Here is a 19,383-nt window from a genome sequence, read left to right on the forward strand (position 1 = left end):
CCGCCCATTAGGTCTTTAAGTTACGACGCTTGTAAAGGGTCAGGTAACCCCCCTGATTCGCACCACCTTTTTTGCACTGGAGTCGTTGGCCAAAAATCGGACTTGCAACTTTTCGTTTGGTGACCGTTCCAAGTTACGACGGCGCCGAAACATGTGACTGATGACCCCTTTTTTTCACGCTTGCGACCGTTGCGGCATCCCCCTGGTCACGTGATCCAAAGTCGGATGCTTGGCAACCGACTCATATTTACGACGGTTGTCGTGTACCGGGTGTGTGTGTTTGTCATGTGATCTCCTTTTGCGACCGTCTGACAAGCAAAGTCAATGGGGAAGCCGGATTCGCTTAACGACCGTGTTACTAACTGAACACCTGCAGCGACTCGCTTAACGATCGTGGCCAGGAAGGTCGTAAAATGGGGCAAACAGACCGTGAGACATATGAATCAGTTGCCAAGCGTGACTAACTTTTGAACATGCGGCAATGGTCAGGGCGAAAAACGGTCGTCTAAGTCATTGTCAGTGTCTTACGTCAGTGGTCAGTGTCGTATGTCGAGGACCCCCTGCGCGACAAGCATTGAAGGTTTTCGGTTTACAGATAAAACACTTACGGGGCGTTCCTCTCGTTGCCTCTTCAAATGTGACTCGTGTGTAGGGCTTGCTGTAGTCCACTTCCAGCTCGTCGGAAAATGGAGCTGGCTCTCGCAATCCCTGGTTTTAAAAAAATAAAAATAAAAATCAGAAAAGGGACGTGTTTATTCAGCGATTGTGAGGGTTAGGAAAAGAGGCATCAGTGAAGGAATTATATAACTATGGTAGCATATGTTAGTGTGAAGGTTAGCCCTGGAGCAATTTATTTTATAGCAATGTTCCCGAAGCTTGCCGAGTTTTAAGACGTGTGGACCAACTCCCAGAATTCCCCAGCCAGCGTAGTAATATAATAAAATAAATATAAAGAAAATAAAAAGAAATGAGAACAAATAAAGTAAAGCAAAGTAAAGCCAAAAGAATAAATAAAAGTTAAAATGAAAACTAAAAAGAAATAAAAAAATAAGGAAAATAAAGGAAAATTAAAAATAAGCAAAATAAAAAGAAATGAAATTAAAGCAAAGCAAAAAGAATAAATAAAAGTTAAAATGAAATAAAAAATGAAATAAAAAATAAGTAAAATTAAAATAAATTAAAATAAAGCAAAGAAAAATAAAAATAAATTGAAATGAAATAAAAATAAAATGAAATTAAAAAACAAGCAAAATAAAGGGAAATAAAAAATAAAATAAAAATAAATTACGGTAAAATGAAGTAAAGCAAAGTAAAACAAAAGTAATAAATAAAAGTTAAAATGAAATAAAAAGTGAAACGAAAAATAAGCAAAATAAAATAAAATAAAAAATAAGTAAAATAAAAAGAAATTAAAATAGTAAAGTAAAACCAAAATAATAAGTTAAAACGAAATAAAAAATAAAGTAGTAGCATAAAAAGCAGGCAAAATAAAATAAAAAAATAAGTAAAATAAAAAGAAATTAAAATAAAGTAAAACCAAAATAATAAAAGTTAAAACGAAATAAAAAATAAAGTAGGATAAAAAACAGGCAAAATTAAATAAAAAAAATAAGTACTGTAAAATAAAAAGAAATTAAAATAAAGTAAAACCAAAATAATAAAAGTTAAAATGAAATAAAAAATAAAGTAGGATAAAAAACAGGCAAAATAAAATAAAAAAATAAGTAAAATAAAAAGAAATTAAAACAAAGTAAAACCAAAATAATAAAAGTTAAAACGAAATAAAAAAATAAAGTAGCAGCATAAAAAGCGGGCAAAATAATATAAAAAATAAGTAAAATCAAAAGAATAAATAAAAATCAAAAAGAAATAACAAAAAAAAAACATTTGCGTCAACCGAGATGACGACAACAACAAAGTTGGAAGGGACCTTGGAGGTCATCTAGTCCAACCCTGAATCTGAGGGGGGGGGAAAACAGGCTGCGGTTAACAAGTGTGATATTTTTTTCCCTCCCAGGAGAAAAACAGGGATTGAGTCACCATAGAGAAGCCCCTTTCATCCTCAGCCTCTCGAAAGCGGCTGGACGTCAACTCCCAGAATCCCCCAGTCAGCCATGCTGGCTGGGAGGATTCTGGGTAGGGAAGTCCGCCCACTTCCTAGGCCTCCGGGGAGTCGAACGCCCGCCCGCCCGGCCCTTCTCCCACTTACTATGCAGTTGCGGGGCACTTTTAAGGGGATGCCGTCCGTCTGGGCGGCCCCGTTGGGACCCGCTCCTTCTTTCCTCCTCTTCCTGGAGTTTAATCGGGCCGAGATCTGGGGATCCATGCCGGAAATCGCCTCTGGCAGATCGGCTGGAGACACCTGGGGGAATCCAAGCAGGCGGTTTCTTAAGAGCCCTCCGAGCGAAGGGAAAGCAGGGGTGGGGGAGTGCCCGGCTGTCCGGCACGGCCGAATGCCAGCGGAGCAGCAGGCGGTCAGGAGAAGTGGGCCGAGGGAGGGAGAGAGGGAGGGAGGGGACCGGTGTGGCGCTCTTACGGCCAAGTTGTCTGTCTCTGTTGGAGCGGCAGGAAAGCCAGCTGTCCAGGCAATACTGGGCACAGTTCATACCGAGGGGGGGGGGTTTCCCTCTTCCCTCCCATCCCGGCAACCCGGCTCGGAAACGGCGGGCAGTTCTGTGGGCAAAACTCAACTTGAACAAAATTCTCACTCAGCCGCAGAAATTTGGGACAGAGTTATTGTCACAAGTCAAGGACTAACTGCCAAGCTGGCGACGCCACGTGACGTATCGCGACTCCCCCCCCCCCGTCCTCAAAATTGCCGGCAATGGGGTTGGGCGCAGTTTCAGTACGATGCATCGGGCCTGTGGGCCGGCAGTTTGACATGGCTGAACTATCTGCTTGGATGGGGGTTGGACTAGATGACCTAAATGGTCCCTTCCAACTCTGTTATTCTATTCTATTCTATTTCTTATTCTATTCCTTATATTATTCTTTCTCTATTCTATTCATTTTCTCTATTCTATTCTTTCTCTATTCATTTTCTCTATTCCAATCTATTCATTTTCTCTATTTTGTTCATTTTTTCTATTCTGTTCCATTCATTTTCTCCTATTCTATTAATTTTATTCTGTTCATTTTCTCTATTCTATTCTATTCTATTCTATTCTATTCTATTCTATTCTATTCTATTCTATTCTATTCTTATGCTATTCTTCTATTCTATTCTATTCTATTCTTCTATTCTATTCTATTCTTTCTCTGTTCTATTCATTTTATTCTGTTCATTTTCTCTATTCTATTCATTTTATTCTGTTCATTTTCTCTATTCTATTCTATTCTATTCTATTCTTATGCTATTCTATTCTTCTATTCTATTCTTTCTCTGTTCTATTCATTTTATTCTGTTCATTTTCTCTATTCTATTCATTTTATTCTGTTCATTTTCTCTATTCTATTCTATTCTATTCTATTCTTATTCCATTCCATTATTCTATTCTATTCTATTCTATTCTATTCTATTCTATTCTATTCTATTCTATTCTATTCTATTCTATTCTTATTCCATTCCATTTCATTATTCTATTCTATTCTATTCTATTCTATTCTATTCTATTCTATTCTATTCTATTCTATTCTATTCTATTCTATTCTATTCTTATTCCATTTCATTATTCTATTCTATTCTATTCTATTCTATTCTATTCTATTCTATTCTATTCTATTCTTATTCCATTCCATTATTCTATTCTATTCTATTCTATTCTATTCTATTCTATTCTATTCTATTCTATTCTATTCTATTCTATTCTATTCTATTCTATTCTATTCTATTCTATTCTATTCTATTCCATTCCATTCCATTCCATTCCATTCTATTCTTCTATCCTATCCTATTCTTTCTCTGTTCTATTCATTTTATTCTATTCATCTTCCCTATTCTACTCTCCTCTCCTCTCCTCTCTTCTAAAGAGACGGTACTTGGAGGGACAATTCTTGATCTGACGTGTAAGTTGGGAGGGAAGGAAATGCTTGCACTACATCTGCCTGTCAGGAGGAGGTTGTCCAGGCCAGGAGAGGCAGGGCCCAAACACGCACATCCTCTGGAAAGGAGAAGCCACCAAGACTTTCTGTTGCAGCCCAGAAATCGGGATTGTGGAGCCTGCGCTCTGAGGAATCCCACGCTCTGTCCATGTGCTATGAGCGAGTGCCAATTTTGCGACAGCTTTTTTCCGTTGTGGTGCTTTTAACGATACACGCCCAACACCTAGTTCAGGGGTAGGCAACCTCGGCTCTTTTATGACTCATGGACTTCAACTCCCAGAATTCCTGAGTCAGCATAGCTGACTCAGGAATTCTGGGTGTTGAAGTCCATGAGTCATAAAAGAGCCGAGGTTGCCTACCCCTGACCTAGTTCTTAGAGGAATTTCCCAATGCACAAGAAAAAAGCACTGTGAGGGCGTTCAGATCAGGAAGAAACTTCTTCCTGATGGCATAACCTGAGGGGCCACCTCAGCGGCTTCAAGACTTCCTGACTTCAACTCCCAGAATTCCTCATGCTGGCTGGGGAATTCTGGGAGTTGACATCCACAAGTCTTGACATCGCTGAGGTTGGACGTCTTTGCTCCAGAGCAGGGGTCTTCCAACTTGGCCCTTTTATGACTTGTGGACTTCAACTCCCAGAATTCCTCAGCCAGGCACGCAGGTCCGCAAGTCATGAAGGGGCCATAGTTCCCCCACGCTGGCTGAGGGAATTCTGGGAGTTGAAGTCCGCCAGTCATGAAGGGGCCACAGTTCCCCCATCCTGGCTGAGGAATTCTGGGAGTTGAACTCCACAAGTCATGAAGGGGCCATAGTTCCCCCACCCTGGCTGAGGAATTCTGGGAGTTGAAGTCCGCCAGTCATGAAGGGGCCACAGTTCCCCCATCCTGGCTGAGGAATTCTGGGAGTTGAACTCCGCGAGTCATGAAGGGGCCACAGTTCCCCTACGCTGGGTGAGGAATTCTGGGAGTTGAACTCCGCAAGTCATGAAGGGGCCACAGTTCCCCCATCCTGGCTGAGGAATTCTGGGAGTTGAACTCCGCGAGTCATGAAGGGGCCACAGTTCCCCTACGCTGGGTGAGGAATTCTGGGAGTTGAAATCCGCAAGTCATGAAGGGGCTACAGTTCCCCCACGCTGGCTGAGGAATTCTGGGAGTTGAAGTCCATGAGACATGAAGGGGCCGCAGTTCCCCCACGCTGGCTGAGGAATTCTGGGAGTTGAAGTCCACAAGTCATGAAAGGGCCAATTTTGATGACCCCTGCTCTAGAACAATGCCACAGAAAGAGGGGAATGGACATTCTTTAGGGCACTGGCTCCCAACCTTTTCTATACCCCGGACCCCTAAAAGCTTCTGATATATTCTCTCACGTCTTACAAAAGTTCGAAATAAGGGCAACAAATTATGCGTACACCCTACGATTTTGAAAACCCAAGTTTTCACACTCCCTGGGATATCGTCTCGCCCCCCCCCCCGGTTGGGAACCTCTCGCTTTAAGGGCACCAGAGGGCAGGAGAAGAAACAACGGATGGAAAAACTGACCAAGGAGAGAAGCAACCTGGAACTAAGGAGAAACTTCCTGACCGTGAGGACAATTAACCCGTGGAACTCCTTGCCACCAGACATTGTGGGTGCTCCATCAGTTAAGAGATTCAGACCATGCAAAACTCATCCCCAACAGCCTGTGTGCCCGTCTTCAACCGTGATGGGGCCCAGGGCAGAAATGTTCTGTACCAGCCTGCTACCGGCCCTGCAGAAAAGGCAGGGACAACCCCTTTTACAAGAAGGCAAGAGGCTGGAATTACGCCTGCCAAATTTATTGCTACAAAAACAAACAAGACACAACCAAGAAACAGGAGCTTTAAGAAACAGGAACTATCCAAGCGGTTACCTTCAGCAAACCAGCCCTCCCCACACATTCCCCTTATATAGAGTTCAGGGCATGGCTTCTCTCTGCCTCCTTCCGAGAAGCCCCATTGCCTTCCTCTGTTTACTCCTAATTGACTGCCTCCTGCATCCTTGAACAGGGCCAGCTGTGGGTCATCTTCATCCACGCTGTCAGGCTCACACAGCTGGGTCTCCGTGGTGACCAAGTGGGAGGGGCCTGGCTGAGGGCTCTCATCAGCAAGATCTTCAACCCCCTCAGCAAGCTCTTCAACACCCCCCTCCTCCTCCTCTGAGTCGTCCGACCCAACTGCCGAACTCACAGGCTGACCCTGAATCACAACAAGAAAAACATCCTGCAGCCAAAGAAGGCCCCACACCCATTTCCACCACTCAGGTGACCCTGAGGAGACGAGTAAAACCTCCAAGTGGCCTCAAGGACTCTCTAAAAGGAGGCGAAGGACCAGCTTTCCTGCGAGGAGTGCAAATCCTTCCCTTCCCCACCATTCGGTCAGAACTGAAGAAGCTTCTTCCGTCAGAAGCGAAACGTCTTCAAAGTAAAAAAAAACACAAGACAGTTGCCTCTTGAAAAAGCACCTTGGTTGGACGCCAGATCCCACTTTTTTCTCACCTGCCCGCAAACACACACACACACACACACACACAAACACACACACTCTGAAATGACTGCTACGTTTAAGCGGTTGGGGAGGAAAGCTTATGCGAGGTGGTAGTTCTGTCTACTCTGCCAACGGTCAGATTCCACAACGCCCATGGCTGCACTAACACAATGAGACGCCCGCACTTGGTATGTCAGAAGCACGCAACGTTTAAAGAGCACTTTTGAATATTGGGCCAGCAGCTGCAAAACACACACACACACACACACACACACACACACACACACAGCCCGTTGGGAGCAGGATAAAAGATAACGAACTAACCAACTTTTTGCATTCAATAAACATTAGCAAAACATTACTAGCGAATGCCACCAGCTTGGCAGGATACTTGAACAGCTGCACCTTTCAAGTTTTTGGGCAGGTCACCCTACCTGCGTGGGGTCCAGGTTAGAGTACAGGTAACCCTTGATTTATGAGCCAGACCAGAGCCCAACATTTACGTGGCTAAGCAAAGCAGGTCTCGAGTGAGCTTTGCCCCACTTTACAACTTGACTCGCCACCGTCGTTAAGGGAATCTCTGCAGCAGTTCATTTACTGACGCATCAAAGTTACAAGGGCATTGAAAAAAAGGGAGACTGAGGGCCAGTTTTTCACACCTGAGACCGTGGCAGCATTCCCCATGATCATATGATTAAAATTCAGATGCTTGGCAACTGACTCGTTACAGCATTTATGAGTTGAAGTATCCCAGGCTCATCTGATCCCCTTTTGTGAGTTTCTGACAAGCAAAGTCAATGGGGAAGCCAAAGAAAAGAAGGACTAAGGGTGACATGATAGCAGTATTCCAGTATTTGAGGGGCTGCCCCAAAGAAGACGGGGGTCAAGCTATTGTCCAAAGCCTCTAAACCAGACATCTCAACGTATCGGAGCTTTTTCTTGCCACCAATGGGATAGGCGCGGTTTTGGGATGATGCATCCAGCCTGCGAGCCGGCAGTTTGACACCCCTGCTCTAACCAAACAGGATTAGAGGACTGGAGGCTAAAACATATAAGAAACGGTTGCTGGAATTGGGGATGTCCAGTTTAATGAAGAGAAGGATGAGGGGGGACAGGATAGCAGTCTTCCAGTATCTCAGGTGCTGCCCCAAAGAAGAGGCAGTCAAGCTCTTCTCCAAAGAGCCAGAAGGCAGGACAAGAAGCAACGGATGGAAACTCACCGAGGAGAGAAGCAACCTGGAACTGAGATGAAATTTCCTGACAATTAGAACAGTTAATCAGTGGAAAAACCTGCCTCCAGGAGCTGTGAATGCTCCAACCCTGGAAGTTTTTAAGAACAGACTGGACAGCCGTTTGTCTGATATGGTATAAGGTTTCCTGAGTAGGGGGTTGGACTAGATGATCTCCAAGGTCCCTTCCAACATTATTATTATTATTATAAAGCTTTTATTCATAAAACATGAAACTCAGTCAACTGAACACTCAAATTGACTGGCACTAATGGTTGACATGGGCTGCTGCCAGCATCCTAGGTATCAACCAGGTATCTCCTTAAGATGTAAGATGTTCCGAGTAGTGCAGTTTTTTGTAGCTTTGCTGGAGTTATTGCAGGAAGCTGCAATTTCTTGATGTGTTTTGCAGTTTTTGGACATCGTTCCCAGTGCCCCGATGACAGTGGGTCTAACTGTTACGCGTTTCATCCATAATTGCGCAGTTTCGATGGCCAGGTCACGGTATTTCGTAATTTTTCCCAGTTCTTTTTCTTCGACTCTGGCATCTCCTGGTACAGCGATATCAATCAACTTTATGCTTCGGTTCTCTACGACTGCGATATCTGGAGCGTTGTGTTCCAAATGGCGATCTGTCTGTATTCAGAAGTCCCACAAGATCTTCACCCTCTCATTCGCCACAAATTTTTCCACCCTATGTTCCCACGACTTTTCGGACACAGGCAAGTCGTATTTTTTACACAATGTCCAGTGGGTTAGTTTAGCAACTCAGTCATGTCTAGCTTTGTAATCAGTTTGCGTGATTTTGCTACACTCAGATATGAAACGTGAAACAGTTTCAACTTTGTCGTTGCAAAGTCAGCACTTTCGATTGTCAGTAGATTTTTGTATCTTCACTTTCATGGCATCATCATCATCATCATCATTATATTATTATTATTATTATTATTATTATTATTATTATTATTATTATTATTATTATTATTATTATTATTATTATTATTATTATTAGCAGCAGCAACAACCTGGAACTAAGGGGAGGACGATTAACTAGTGGAACTGCTTGCCACCAGATGTTGTGGGTGCTCCATCACTGAAGTCTTTTAAGAAGGGATGGGACTGCCATTTGTTCTGAAACGGTCTACTGCTTGAGCAGGGGGTTGGACTAGAAGGCCTCCAAGGCGCCTTCCAGCTCTATTCTGATTCGATTCACTTAACAACCGTGTTATTACCTTAACAGCTGCGGGGATGCCCTTACGAACCGTGGCAAGAAAGATCATAAAATGGGGCAAACTCACTGAAGAAATGTCTCACCTAGGAACAGAAATTTTAGGCTCCGTTGCAAACAGTGCAAGAAACTGAGAAAGCCATTGAAAGTCACCATGTCTGATTCTGGGTGGAGTATAGAAATAAACAGAAAATGAAACAGCCAACCTCATATAAAACCAATATAACAAAGTACAGTCACACCCCTGGTTTACGCAACCTGGGCCAGTTGCACCAGAGGCCAACCACACCATTCCTGTCCTTCGCACCATGTCCTTGGCACACAGCACTGATGTAAATGCCCGGGTAGCACGGCAAGGCCTTGCACAGTGTCCTCTGCAGCCATCTTGTTTTTATACCAGCCGACATCTGTTTATTTAATGAATTTATAGGGCAACTGAATTTGACTCTGGTCCTTGTCAGAGGCTGGATCCCATACATATAAGTATTCCTCAACTTAGAAAAGCTGGTTTAGTAATGGTTCAAAGTTACGGCACTGAAAGAAAGTGGCTGTTTTTCACACTTATGACCATATGACAGGGGTCTTCAAACTTGGCCTTTTTATGACTTGTGGACTTCAACTCCCAGTATTCCTCAGCCAGGCACGCGTGCCTGGCTGAGGAATTCTGGGAGTTGAAGTCCACAAGTCATAAAAGGGCCAAGTTTGAAGGTCCCTGCCATATGACTTATGACCAAGGTTGCAAAAGGGGATCACATGGTCCCAGGGGACTCCGCAACCGTCATAAATACGAACCAGCTGCCAAGCGTCGGAATTTGGATCGTGGGACTGTGGGGATGTTACAACGCTCGCAAGTGTGAAAAAGGGTCCGAAGTCACTTTTTTTTCTCTCAGCGATGTTGTAACACTGAGCAGTCACTAAGCTAACCGTTGTCAGCCGAGGACTACCCGCGCGTGCCATATGGTAAACAATAAAACAAATACAGGCACTCCTCGACTTACGTGAGCATTCCAAGTGACAACCGCACTGGAAAAAAAGTGAGTTAGGATGCTGCTACTGCTAAGCTTGTAAGCCGCCCTGAGTCTTCGGAGAAGGGCGGGATATAAATGAAATTAAAATAAAATAAAAAAAATAATTTTTTTTCCACACAGCCGGGGCAGCATCCTCCAGGGTCACGTGATTCAAAAATTCAGAACTCTCGGCAATCGATTCATACTTATATGATGGTCGCAGCGACCCGGAAAGCGGTATGTGTGTGTGTGTGTGTGTGTGTGACGTGATCCCCCCACTACTTTTGCGACCCCCTGACAAGCCAAAGGGAAGGGAAGCCAGATTCACTTTATAACACCCGTGTGACTCACTGCAGCGATTCGCTTAAGGGCGGTGGCAAGAAAACTCACTTTAAAAAAAAAAGTTTCTCTTGGCACAAGAGAAACTTGGGGCTCCGTTGCGCTCCGTAAGTCGAGGACTTGCGTGTGCGTGCGTGTGTGTGTGTGTGTGTTGAGAACACAATTAAAAATAGCAGCCCGAATTATAAATAAATGAAAAGAGCAGCCCAGAAGATTTCCTCCCCCCCTGCCCGTATTGTCCCACCCTGGGGAGGGGGGAGCGGGTTGGACCCATAAGTCTGCACCTGCCCTCCCCCCCTCCACTTTAGGACCCCTCCCCAGCTCTGATGCAACAACCCTGCGAGCTACTTCACCCCCAAGGCCGCCCAGAGGGCCCCCCTTGACCTTTGATCCCCCTCCCCGGCTCTTCCATCCACCCCCCTCCCCCCAAACCCGGCTCCCCTCCCGCCGCGAACCGGTTCCTGCCGCTGCCCTCCCCCCGCCGCCCCAAAACAGAGCAGGCCCACTCCACACAACCCGCCCTGCGTCCCCTCCCCAAAAAAGGGGGAGTCCTCCTGTTCCTCCCCCCCCCTCCCGGGGCGGCGTCCCCCTCCCCACCTGTGCCGCGCGGCGTCCCTCCTCGGCTCTTCACGCCCGAATCTTGCCAACGGGGCTGGGCTGAACCGGAAGTGCTCCCGGACGGACCCGACCGGAAGGGAACGCTGTTCGGCGCGTTATTCCGGGCGGAAACGGCGTCCCCCCGCGCCGGAAGTTCCGTTGGGAACTGGCCTCGGCTTGCTTTTCTCCACACGGTTGGAGGGCCCTGTTCTCGGGCTACCGACCCACCCCACCCCCACCCCGTTTACTATACAGGGATAAATTGAATCTTTTTTTTAAACTTGGTTTTTAACTTTTGTATTTTTGGTTTTTAATTACCCTGTAAACCGCCCTGAGTCCTCCGGGAAAGGGCGGTATAGAAATGTAATAAAATAAATAAATAAAATAAATCACCCCCCCCTCCCGCCCCCGGCCTGTGAAAGCAGAGCTCGCCTCCCGCTAATGGAGCGGCCCTCCCCAACCTGGTTCCCTCCGGGCGCGCGTTGCCATGGCAATGCATCTGCAAGGCACCGGGTTGGGGTAGGGTGCGAACTGGGCCAGCAACTAACTGGGGTTAAGGAAATCGTGGTTCTGGGCGACCCCCACGCCCTTCCCCGAACGCTGCCCTTTCTATATTTTGTTTTCTATTGATGAAATTGTTGAAGGAAACATAATATGATAAGAATTGTCAATCTCACTTGAGCAGGGGGTCCGACTAGAAGACCTCCAAGGCCCCTTCCAACTGTTAACGCTAGCTGTCGATAAATAGTATGATTTACAATAAAAAATTTTCCTAGGGGGACATGACACGGCTTTGTTCACTTCGTGATGTCGCTCTTCTAATTCCCTACTGGGGAAAAAAGCCGATTTTAAAATCGGTAACGTTTTCCAGCTCTTGAGTTTTTGCAAATAACATAAAAGCACCTCGGCAGTTCAGGACAGAGATTTTTTAATTAAAAGGATTCCAAGCAGCCTGTTATCGACAAAAGTCCCTTTGAAACAATTGGGGCTTTAAAAAAAATAGATTTTTTAAAAATAAACAGTAATTTTATTTACGGTATTTGAAATATTTTTATGCTGTGTTTTACCATGACCACAGTAACATTTCAAGCAATAATATATACATTTGTCGATTATGGTTCTTTTAAAAAAAACAGCATGAAGATTGTATAGTATCATTTTGGCATCCGGATTTAAGATATAGATTTCTTGAATATTTTCAGAGCTACTGTGACTATAGAGGAATGCTATACCTGTCCTTCAACGTTACTTTTGGGAGATGTGGAATATTAGCAGTCACTGCAATCAAAACCAAGTTAATAAATAAATAAGTAAGTAAGTAAGTAAGTGGAGAGAAAAGGTACACTTGATTTCTTAAAAACTTTCTCCAGATATTGACTGTGCCTTAAGCTACGTTTTATGCATCTATATGCAGGAAGCCCGTGCGCTGAAAAGCATTGGCAATCAAACCATCCTTTTGTGAGGATGAGTTTGCCAAGATTCAAGTCTTTCCATAGCCAGCAATTCCTTTTTTTTTAAAAAAAAGAATATTGAGTTAATTTAAAAGCTGTTCCATAATATATATTTAACTGATAAGAAGACAAAAGGTGTGAATGCAATTCAATTTAGATGCACTCAGTAAAAAATATGAGGCAGCCACAGGCTACCTGACATGAGAAGATCCAACACTAAATGCAGTAAAAGTAGCCATCAACCCAGTGGTAGGTCAAGGATCTAGGGGCAAAGCGCTTTTTCAGATCCTGCAATCAGATCCTTTTTAACTGGATAGGACGATCATTTAAACATGAGCCAGCCGTGTGCGGCAGCAGCCAAAAAAGCTAATATGATCCTTGGTTGTATGTAAACAAAAGCATCGAATCAAAATCACATGAAGCATTAGTACCGCTTTATGAAACCTTGGTAAGACCACACCTGGAATACTGCATCCAGTTTTGGTCACATTACGAAAAAGATGTTGAGATTTGGAAAATAATAATAAACCTTTATTGTCAAAGTACAACATGTGTACATTGACATTAGCTGAGCCTCCCCCCGTGCTCTCTCCCCCCAACACACAGTGACAACAAACCCTCCATCCCACCACACTATGTGAACCAACTAACACCACACACCGGCCTCCCAAGTCAATTCTGCATAAGATTATGTCCCATTTAAAAGCCTAACAGCCCACGGATAACAGCTATTTTTCAGCCTGTTGGTACGGCTGGCTATATTCCTATATCTCCTACCGGATGGTAGGAGAGTAAAGAGATACCGTCCAGGGTGTGAGTCATCCCTGAGAATCTTCCTCACTCTTCCAAGGCAGCGAGCCCTGGCGAGGTCATCCAGTGGTGTCAGGGAACAGCCCACCATGTCTTGTGCTATGCTCACTACCCTCTGTAATACTTTCCTATCCGCGGCTGTCAGACCAGCATACCAAACCACAATACCATACGAGAGGACGCTCTCTATGGTAGACCGGTAAAAGAGGGTCATTAGCTGTTGTTCTACCCTGTTCTTCCGCAAGATCCTAAGAAAGTGAAGCCTCTGTTGGGCCTTTCTAGCCACCTTGGTTGTGTTAACTTTCCAGGTCAGATCTTCACAGAGGTAGACTCCCAGAAATTTAAAGGAGGAAACTCTCTCTACACAGTCCTCCCCGATGTAAAGTGGGGCAGGTTCCTCCTTTTTTCTCCGGAAGTCTAACACCATCTCTTTCGTCTTCCCGATGTTTAGGTGCAAGTTGTTGTTACTACACTATATGGATAGTTTTTGTACCTCCGCCCTATATGCTGTCTCATCCCCACCTGTAATAAGACCCACCACAGTTGTATCATCTGCGAACTTGATTATCGCAGTGGATGGGTCAGATGATACACAAAAGGGCAAAAGAGAAAAAACTAAGATGATTAAACACCTGGAGACCAAAACATATGAAGACCAGTTACAGGAACTGGGTATGACCAGTCTAGAAAAAAGGAGTAAAGGCTGACATGATAGCAGTATTCCAGTGTTCAATGGGCTGCCACAAAGAAGAGGGGGGGGGGGTTGTCAACCTATTTTCCAAAGCACCAGAAGGCAAGACAAGAAACAACAGATGGAAACTAATCCAGGAGAGAAGCAATTTGGAATTAAGGAGAAACTTCCTAACAGTGAGAGCGATTAACCAGTGGAACTGCTTGCCTCCGGAGATTGTAGGTGCACCATCACTGGAGGTTTTTATGAAAAGACTGGACAGTCCCTTGTCTGACATGGTATAGTGAGCAGGGGGTTGGACTAGAAGACCTCCACGGTCCCTTCCAGCTCTATTCGGATTGATTGAAACCAAATCTCAGATTGTTTGCATGCAACAAATATGCTCTGAGTGTTGGTTTGAGGCATCCTTTCCAAATGCCTCAAACCAAATTGCTCCAGCAAATATAACTGTTAACTGCATCAAAGAGATGTGGATACAATTAAAGTTCGTCTGGTGCGCCAGCTGCGACCCTATCTGGACCTGGATGCCTTGCGTACAGTCACCCATGCACTTGTGACCTCTCGTCTTGACTACTGCAACGCTCTTTACATGGGGCTGCCCTTGAGAACCACTCGGAAGCTTCAGCTGGTGCAGAGTGCAGCTGCACGAGTGCTTTTGGGGGTCTCCCGATACTCCCATATTACACCTCTGCTCCGTGAGCTGCACTGGCTTCCAGTTGCCTTCCGGGTGAAATTCAAGGTGCTAGTGATGACATACAAAGCCCTACATGGCGTGGGTCCGGATTACCTACGGGAGCACCTACTGCCAGCGTCAACATCCCTCCGTCCTGTGCGCTCCCACAGAGAGGGCCTCCTCAGGGTGCCACCGGTCAGAGAATGTCGGCTGGTGACCCCCAGGGGGAGAGCATTCTCGGTGGGTGCGCCAATCCTTTGGAACCACTTACCAGCTGAAATCCGGATGGCCCCCGACCTTCGCTCCTTCCGGCGTGATCTAAAAACCTATCTATTCCAACAAGCCGGCCTGGCTTGATGCATTTGGGTTTTAAAATTTTCTCACTTTATTGCTTTATTGTATTCTTACTTTATTGCTCTGTACACCGCCCTGAATCCCCCGGGAGAAGGGCGGTATATAAAACAAACAAACAAATAAATAAATAAATAAAGTGAGCTTTGGAACAGAATGCCTGTTCAATGCATGGATGGATGGAAGTGTGGGGGAAAGGACACAGAAGGAAGCTTGTAAGGAACTGCAGAAGCCCCACCTTTCCTTCAAAAACAACTAATTGCCGTATACTTGGGCAAAATTCAAACACGTACAGTTTGGTGTACAGGTAATCCTCAACTTATGGCCACAATGGGCCCCGGAACTTCCTTTGCTAAGCAAGAGAGTCCAGTCAGCTTTACTCCATTTTACGACCTCTCTTGCCACAGCTGTTAAGCGAATCACCACAGTTGTTCAGTTAGTAACACGGTTGTTAAGTGAACCTGGCTTCCCCCCCAAAAGGGGGATCACACGAGGAAGCTGCAACCGTCCTAAATACGAGCCAGTTGCCAAGCGACTGAATTTTTGAGATTCTGCCGTGGTCATTAAGGGTGAAAAACGGTCGTAACTAAGTCACCTTTTTTGGGGGGGTGCCGTTGTAACTTTGAACCGTTGAAAGTCGAGGACTAACTGCATTCGCACCAGGGGAAAAGACAGGAGCCATTTTTTTTTGCAGCTCGGCTTTCGCCATTGCGTTAAAAGCTAGCGTCTGGGCTCAGAATTTAAAATTTAAAAATAAAAATAGCCGTCATCCTGCAGACGAGAGTTGAGCCAGGGCCACAGACTGAAGACCACCCCCCCCCCAAACCAGTGACAGCTCAAACTTACCCAGTCCAGCTTTTGGGCCTCTGGATCCTCTTTTTCATCTTCGGGGTCTGGATCTTTGGGGTCTTCCCCCGAGCTGATGGAGGGGGAAGGGGCCCTGGGCTCCCGCCACTGGGACCCTAAGCGCCCTGCTGCCAAACTGGGGGGGCTAAGAGGCTGCAGGGAGCAGCGGGGACACAGGTCCCCCTCCGCAGCCCCGGGAAACGGAGCCTCGCACAGCGCGCACCGCTTGGATTTCTGCCTGTGTTTGAGGGGTCTGTCCGACATGGTGGGCATATGGGACCAAAGGGGGCTCGGAGGCCAGGGGGACCCGGAGAAAGGGGGGGCCAATGGGTGGGGCCTCCCTGCAGGCCCAGGGCTTAACGGTCTGTTAGGCAGGGCTAATGGTCTGTTAGGGGCTGGGCACCCAAAGCCCCCCAGGGGACGGGCCTGGCTAATTGCAAGGAGGTCTCTCAATGCTGCCAGGCTGGCGACCCTGGAGTTGGGCTCAAGCCGGTCCTGGGAAATGGAAGTTCAGGTCTGGGGTTGCAACTCCGAGGCTCCTCGTTGACACCCTCTGGTGGAGAGGAGGCCTGTAGTACTGGAGCACGTATCTCAGCGTTTATTTATTTACTAGTCGTCCTCCACTTAATGACAGTCCACTGTTCGAAGTTGCAACGGCACTGGGAAAAAAAGCAACTTGGGACCGTGTTTCCTAGTTACGGTGCTTGCAGCATCCCCCGTGGGTCGCGTGATCAAAATTGGGAGGCTTGGCCACTGACTTGTATTTAGGACGGTTGCAGCAGGTCACGTGATCATCCCCTTTTGTGACCTTCTGACAAGCAAAGTCCACGGGGGAAGCCAGATTCCCTCAGCAAAGGCCTTGCTGGCTTACTAACCTAACAATTTCCTTGACAACGGTGGCAAGAAAGGTCCTAAAATGGGGTGAACTGCATTTAACAATTGCCTCATTTAGCAAGGTGGGGACCCTTTGAGAGCTGAATGCAATGAAATCTCATTTTAATGTATGCTGATTAGTGTACATATAAAGTGACAATAAAGTTATTATTCTATTCTATTCTAAATTTTATATTCTATTTCTATTCTATTCTGTTCTGTTCTATTCTTATTCCCTATTCTATTCCATTCGATTCCTTTTTGCTATTCTATTCTATTCTATTCTATTCTATTCTATTCTATTCTATTCTAATTCCTTTTTAAATATTCTATTCTATTCTATTATTTCTTTTTATATTCTATTCTATTCTATTTTGTTCTATTCCTTTTTAAATATTCTATTCTATTCTATTCTATTCTATTCTATTCTATTCTATTCTATTCTATTCTATTCTATTCTATTCTATTCTAATTCTAATTCTAATTCTATTCTATTTCCTTTTTAAATATTCTATTCTATTCTATTCTATTATCTTTTTATATTCTATTCTATTTTGTTCTATTCCTTTTTAAATATTCTATTCTATTCTATTCTATTCTATTCTATTCTATTCTATTCTATTCTATTCTATTCTATTCTATTCTATTCTATTCTATTCTATTCTATTCCCAATTCCACTCCACTCCACTCTATTTCTATGGAAATTCTAGTCCCGACTCCCAGCTGTGGCCATAAGTGAAGGACTGCCGGCATTCTAGGTATTTACAGGTATAGCAGCCACCTGTAAAAGGCTTTACAGAGGCAGGCCTGGTAGGGCAGCTTAGCCAAAGCACGGGTTTTCCTCTCATTTGGGCCTCAAAATAACTCTGCTTAAGCACAAGGACTTATCTTTGAACGTTAGTAAGATGTCCACAGTAGGAAGATCACCCTCGGGAGGCCAGCGTGTCTGTGTGTGAATTCCTCCTCCTCAACTTTTAATTACATGAAGATAAGCAATTATCAGTTGCTAAATTCCTGACGGAGGAGGCAGGAAGTAACTTGATTCTGATCATTTGCAATGGAAAGTATGAACGTGGACCGCAGAAATTTCTGACTCGCTTTGCAGTTATCTCCTTGCCAGATTAAATATATATATATATATATATATATATATATATATATATATATATATATATATATATATATATATATATATATATATATATATTTAAATGCTGACTACTAAAAAGCTCCACCCATCCACCCCCACAGATTTTTTTTTTTAAAAAAGCCTTTAGATGATTTGGAATCTGACAGCTAAGATAACAAGGCGTTTTCTCGCCCACCACGAACATTTCTCTTCCATGATGAAGTCGGCTAGAAACCCACTCTCCGATGAGGAAGAATTATTTTCCACCATAGATTTAGAACAAAAATCTCTTCCAAGCCGGATTTATAGAACAGTTAACCATCCTGGTTCCAATTATAATTTGGATGCTCGTGGCAAAACAGAGTCTGTGTCTCTGCATGGATGGGTTTTGGCTTAGGGTGCCGTGTGAAAAAAAAAAGTCAACTCGGCATACAGATAGTCCTCGCCTTACAACGACAGAGGCCAGAGTTTCTGTCGCTTAAGTGAGACCTTTATTGAGTTTTACTTCATTTTACCACTTTTCTTGCCAGAAGGGTTAAGTCAATCACTGCAGTTGTCAAGTTTGTAACGCAGTAAGTCTGGGTTACCTGCTGTCTGTCGGAAGGTCGCAAAAGGGGGAGGGAAATCACGTGAATCTAGGACGCTGTGACCGTCATAAATACAAACCAGTTGACAAGCCTCTGAACTGTGATATAATGGGACCATGGGGATGGTGTAATGGGGGTGTGAAAAATGGTGATCATTCACTTTTTTCGGGGCTATTGTAAGTCTGAACAGTTACTAAATGAACTGTGGTGAGTTGAGGACTACCTGTGTATTTGGGTTTGGCTAGTCTAAGTGCAAAGAAGAGCAAAAAAGATGATTGGGGGAGTGGAGGCTAAAACATATAAAAAACAGTTGCTGGAGTTGGGTAGGTCTAGTTCAGCGGTAGGCAACCTTGGCTCTTTTATGACTCGTGGACTTCAACTCCCAGAATTCCTGAGCCAGTATGGCTCAGCTTGGAAACCTCTCCCTTTCCCCTCAGCGTGGCTGGCTCAGGAATTCTGGGAGTTGAAGTCCACAAGTCATGAAGGGGCCATAGTTCCCCCATGCTTGCTCAGGAATTCTGGGAGTTGAAGTTCACGAGTCATGAGGGGGCCATAGTTCCATAGGCCATAGGAGAGGGGCGGTATATAAATCCAAATAATAAATAATAAATAAACTCCCAGAATTCCTGAGCCAGCCATGCTGAGGGGAAAAGGAGAGGTTCCCAAGCTGAGCCATGCTGGCTCAGGTATTCTGGGAGTTGAAGTCCACGAGTCACGAAGGGGTCAAAGTTCCCCCATGCTGGCTCAGGAATTCTGGGAGTTGGAGTCCACGGGTCATAAAAGAGCCAAGGTTGCCTACCCCTGGTCTAGTTTAATGAAGAGAAGGATGAGGGTTGACATGACAGCAGCCTTCCAATATTTGAGGGGCTGCCACAGAGAAGAGGTCCACCTATTCTCCAAGGCAGGACAAGAAGCAATGGATGGAAAATTTGATCAAAAAGAGATTTACCTAGAACTAAGGAGAAACTTCCTAACAGTGAGGATAATTTACCAGTGGAACAGCTTGCCACCAGAAATTGTGGGCGCTCCA

At 44.8% G+C, this 19,383-nt stretch overlaps 1 protein-coding gene across 1 annotated transcript; it reads right to left on the reverse strand.

Annotated features, from left to right (window-relative positions):
* Positions 1-272: 272 nt before the first annotated feature.
* Positions 273-17,167, reverse strand: LOC310650532 (uncharacterized protein). Its single transcript, XM_083380096.1, has 3 exons — positions 15,764-17,167; positions 2,210-2,602; positions 273-708 (listed from the first exon to the last, which is right to left on the reverse strand). The coding sequence occupies exons 1-3, from the start codon at positions 16,034-16,036 to the stop codon at positions 517-519; spliced, it is 858 nt and encodes a 285-aa protein (XP_083236222.1). The 5' UTR covers positions 16,037-17,167; the 3' UTR covers positions 273-516.
* Between the last annotated feature and the right edge of the window lie 2,216 nt (positions 17,168-19,383).

Source organism: Vipera ursinii (assembly GCF_947247035.1).
Source record: "Vipera ursinii genome assembly, contig: scaffold_248, whole genome shotgun sequence".
NCBI lineage: Eukaryota > Metazoa > Chordata > Lepidosauria > Squamata > Viperidae > Vipera > Vipera ursinii.

Bases quoted from the DNA above. Each gene is read 5' to 3' on its own strand.
- LOC310650532 (XM_083380096.1), bottom strand. From the start codon at position 16,036: ATGCCCACCATGTCGGACAGACCCCTCAAACACAGGCAGAAATCCAAG. The intron at 2,603-15,763 runs GTAAGTTTGAGC...CCCTCGGTATGA, and splicing joins AGGCCCAAAAGCTGGACTGG to ACTGTGCCCAGTATTGCCTG. The intron at 709-2,209 runs GTAAGTGGGAGA...TTTTAAAACCAG, and splicing joins AAGTGCCCCGCAACTGCATA to GGATTGCGAGAGCCAGCTCC.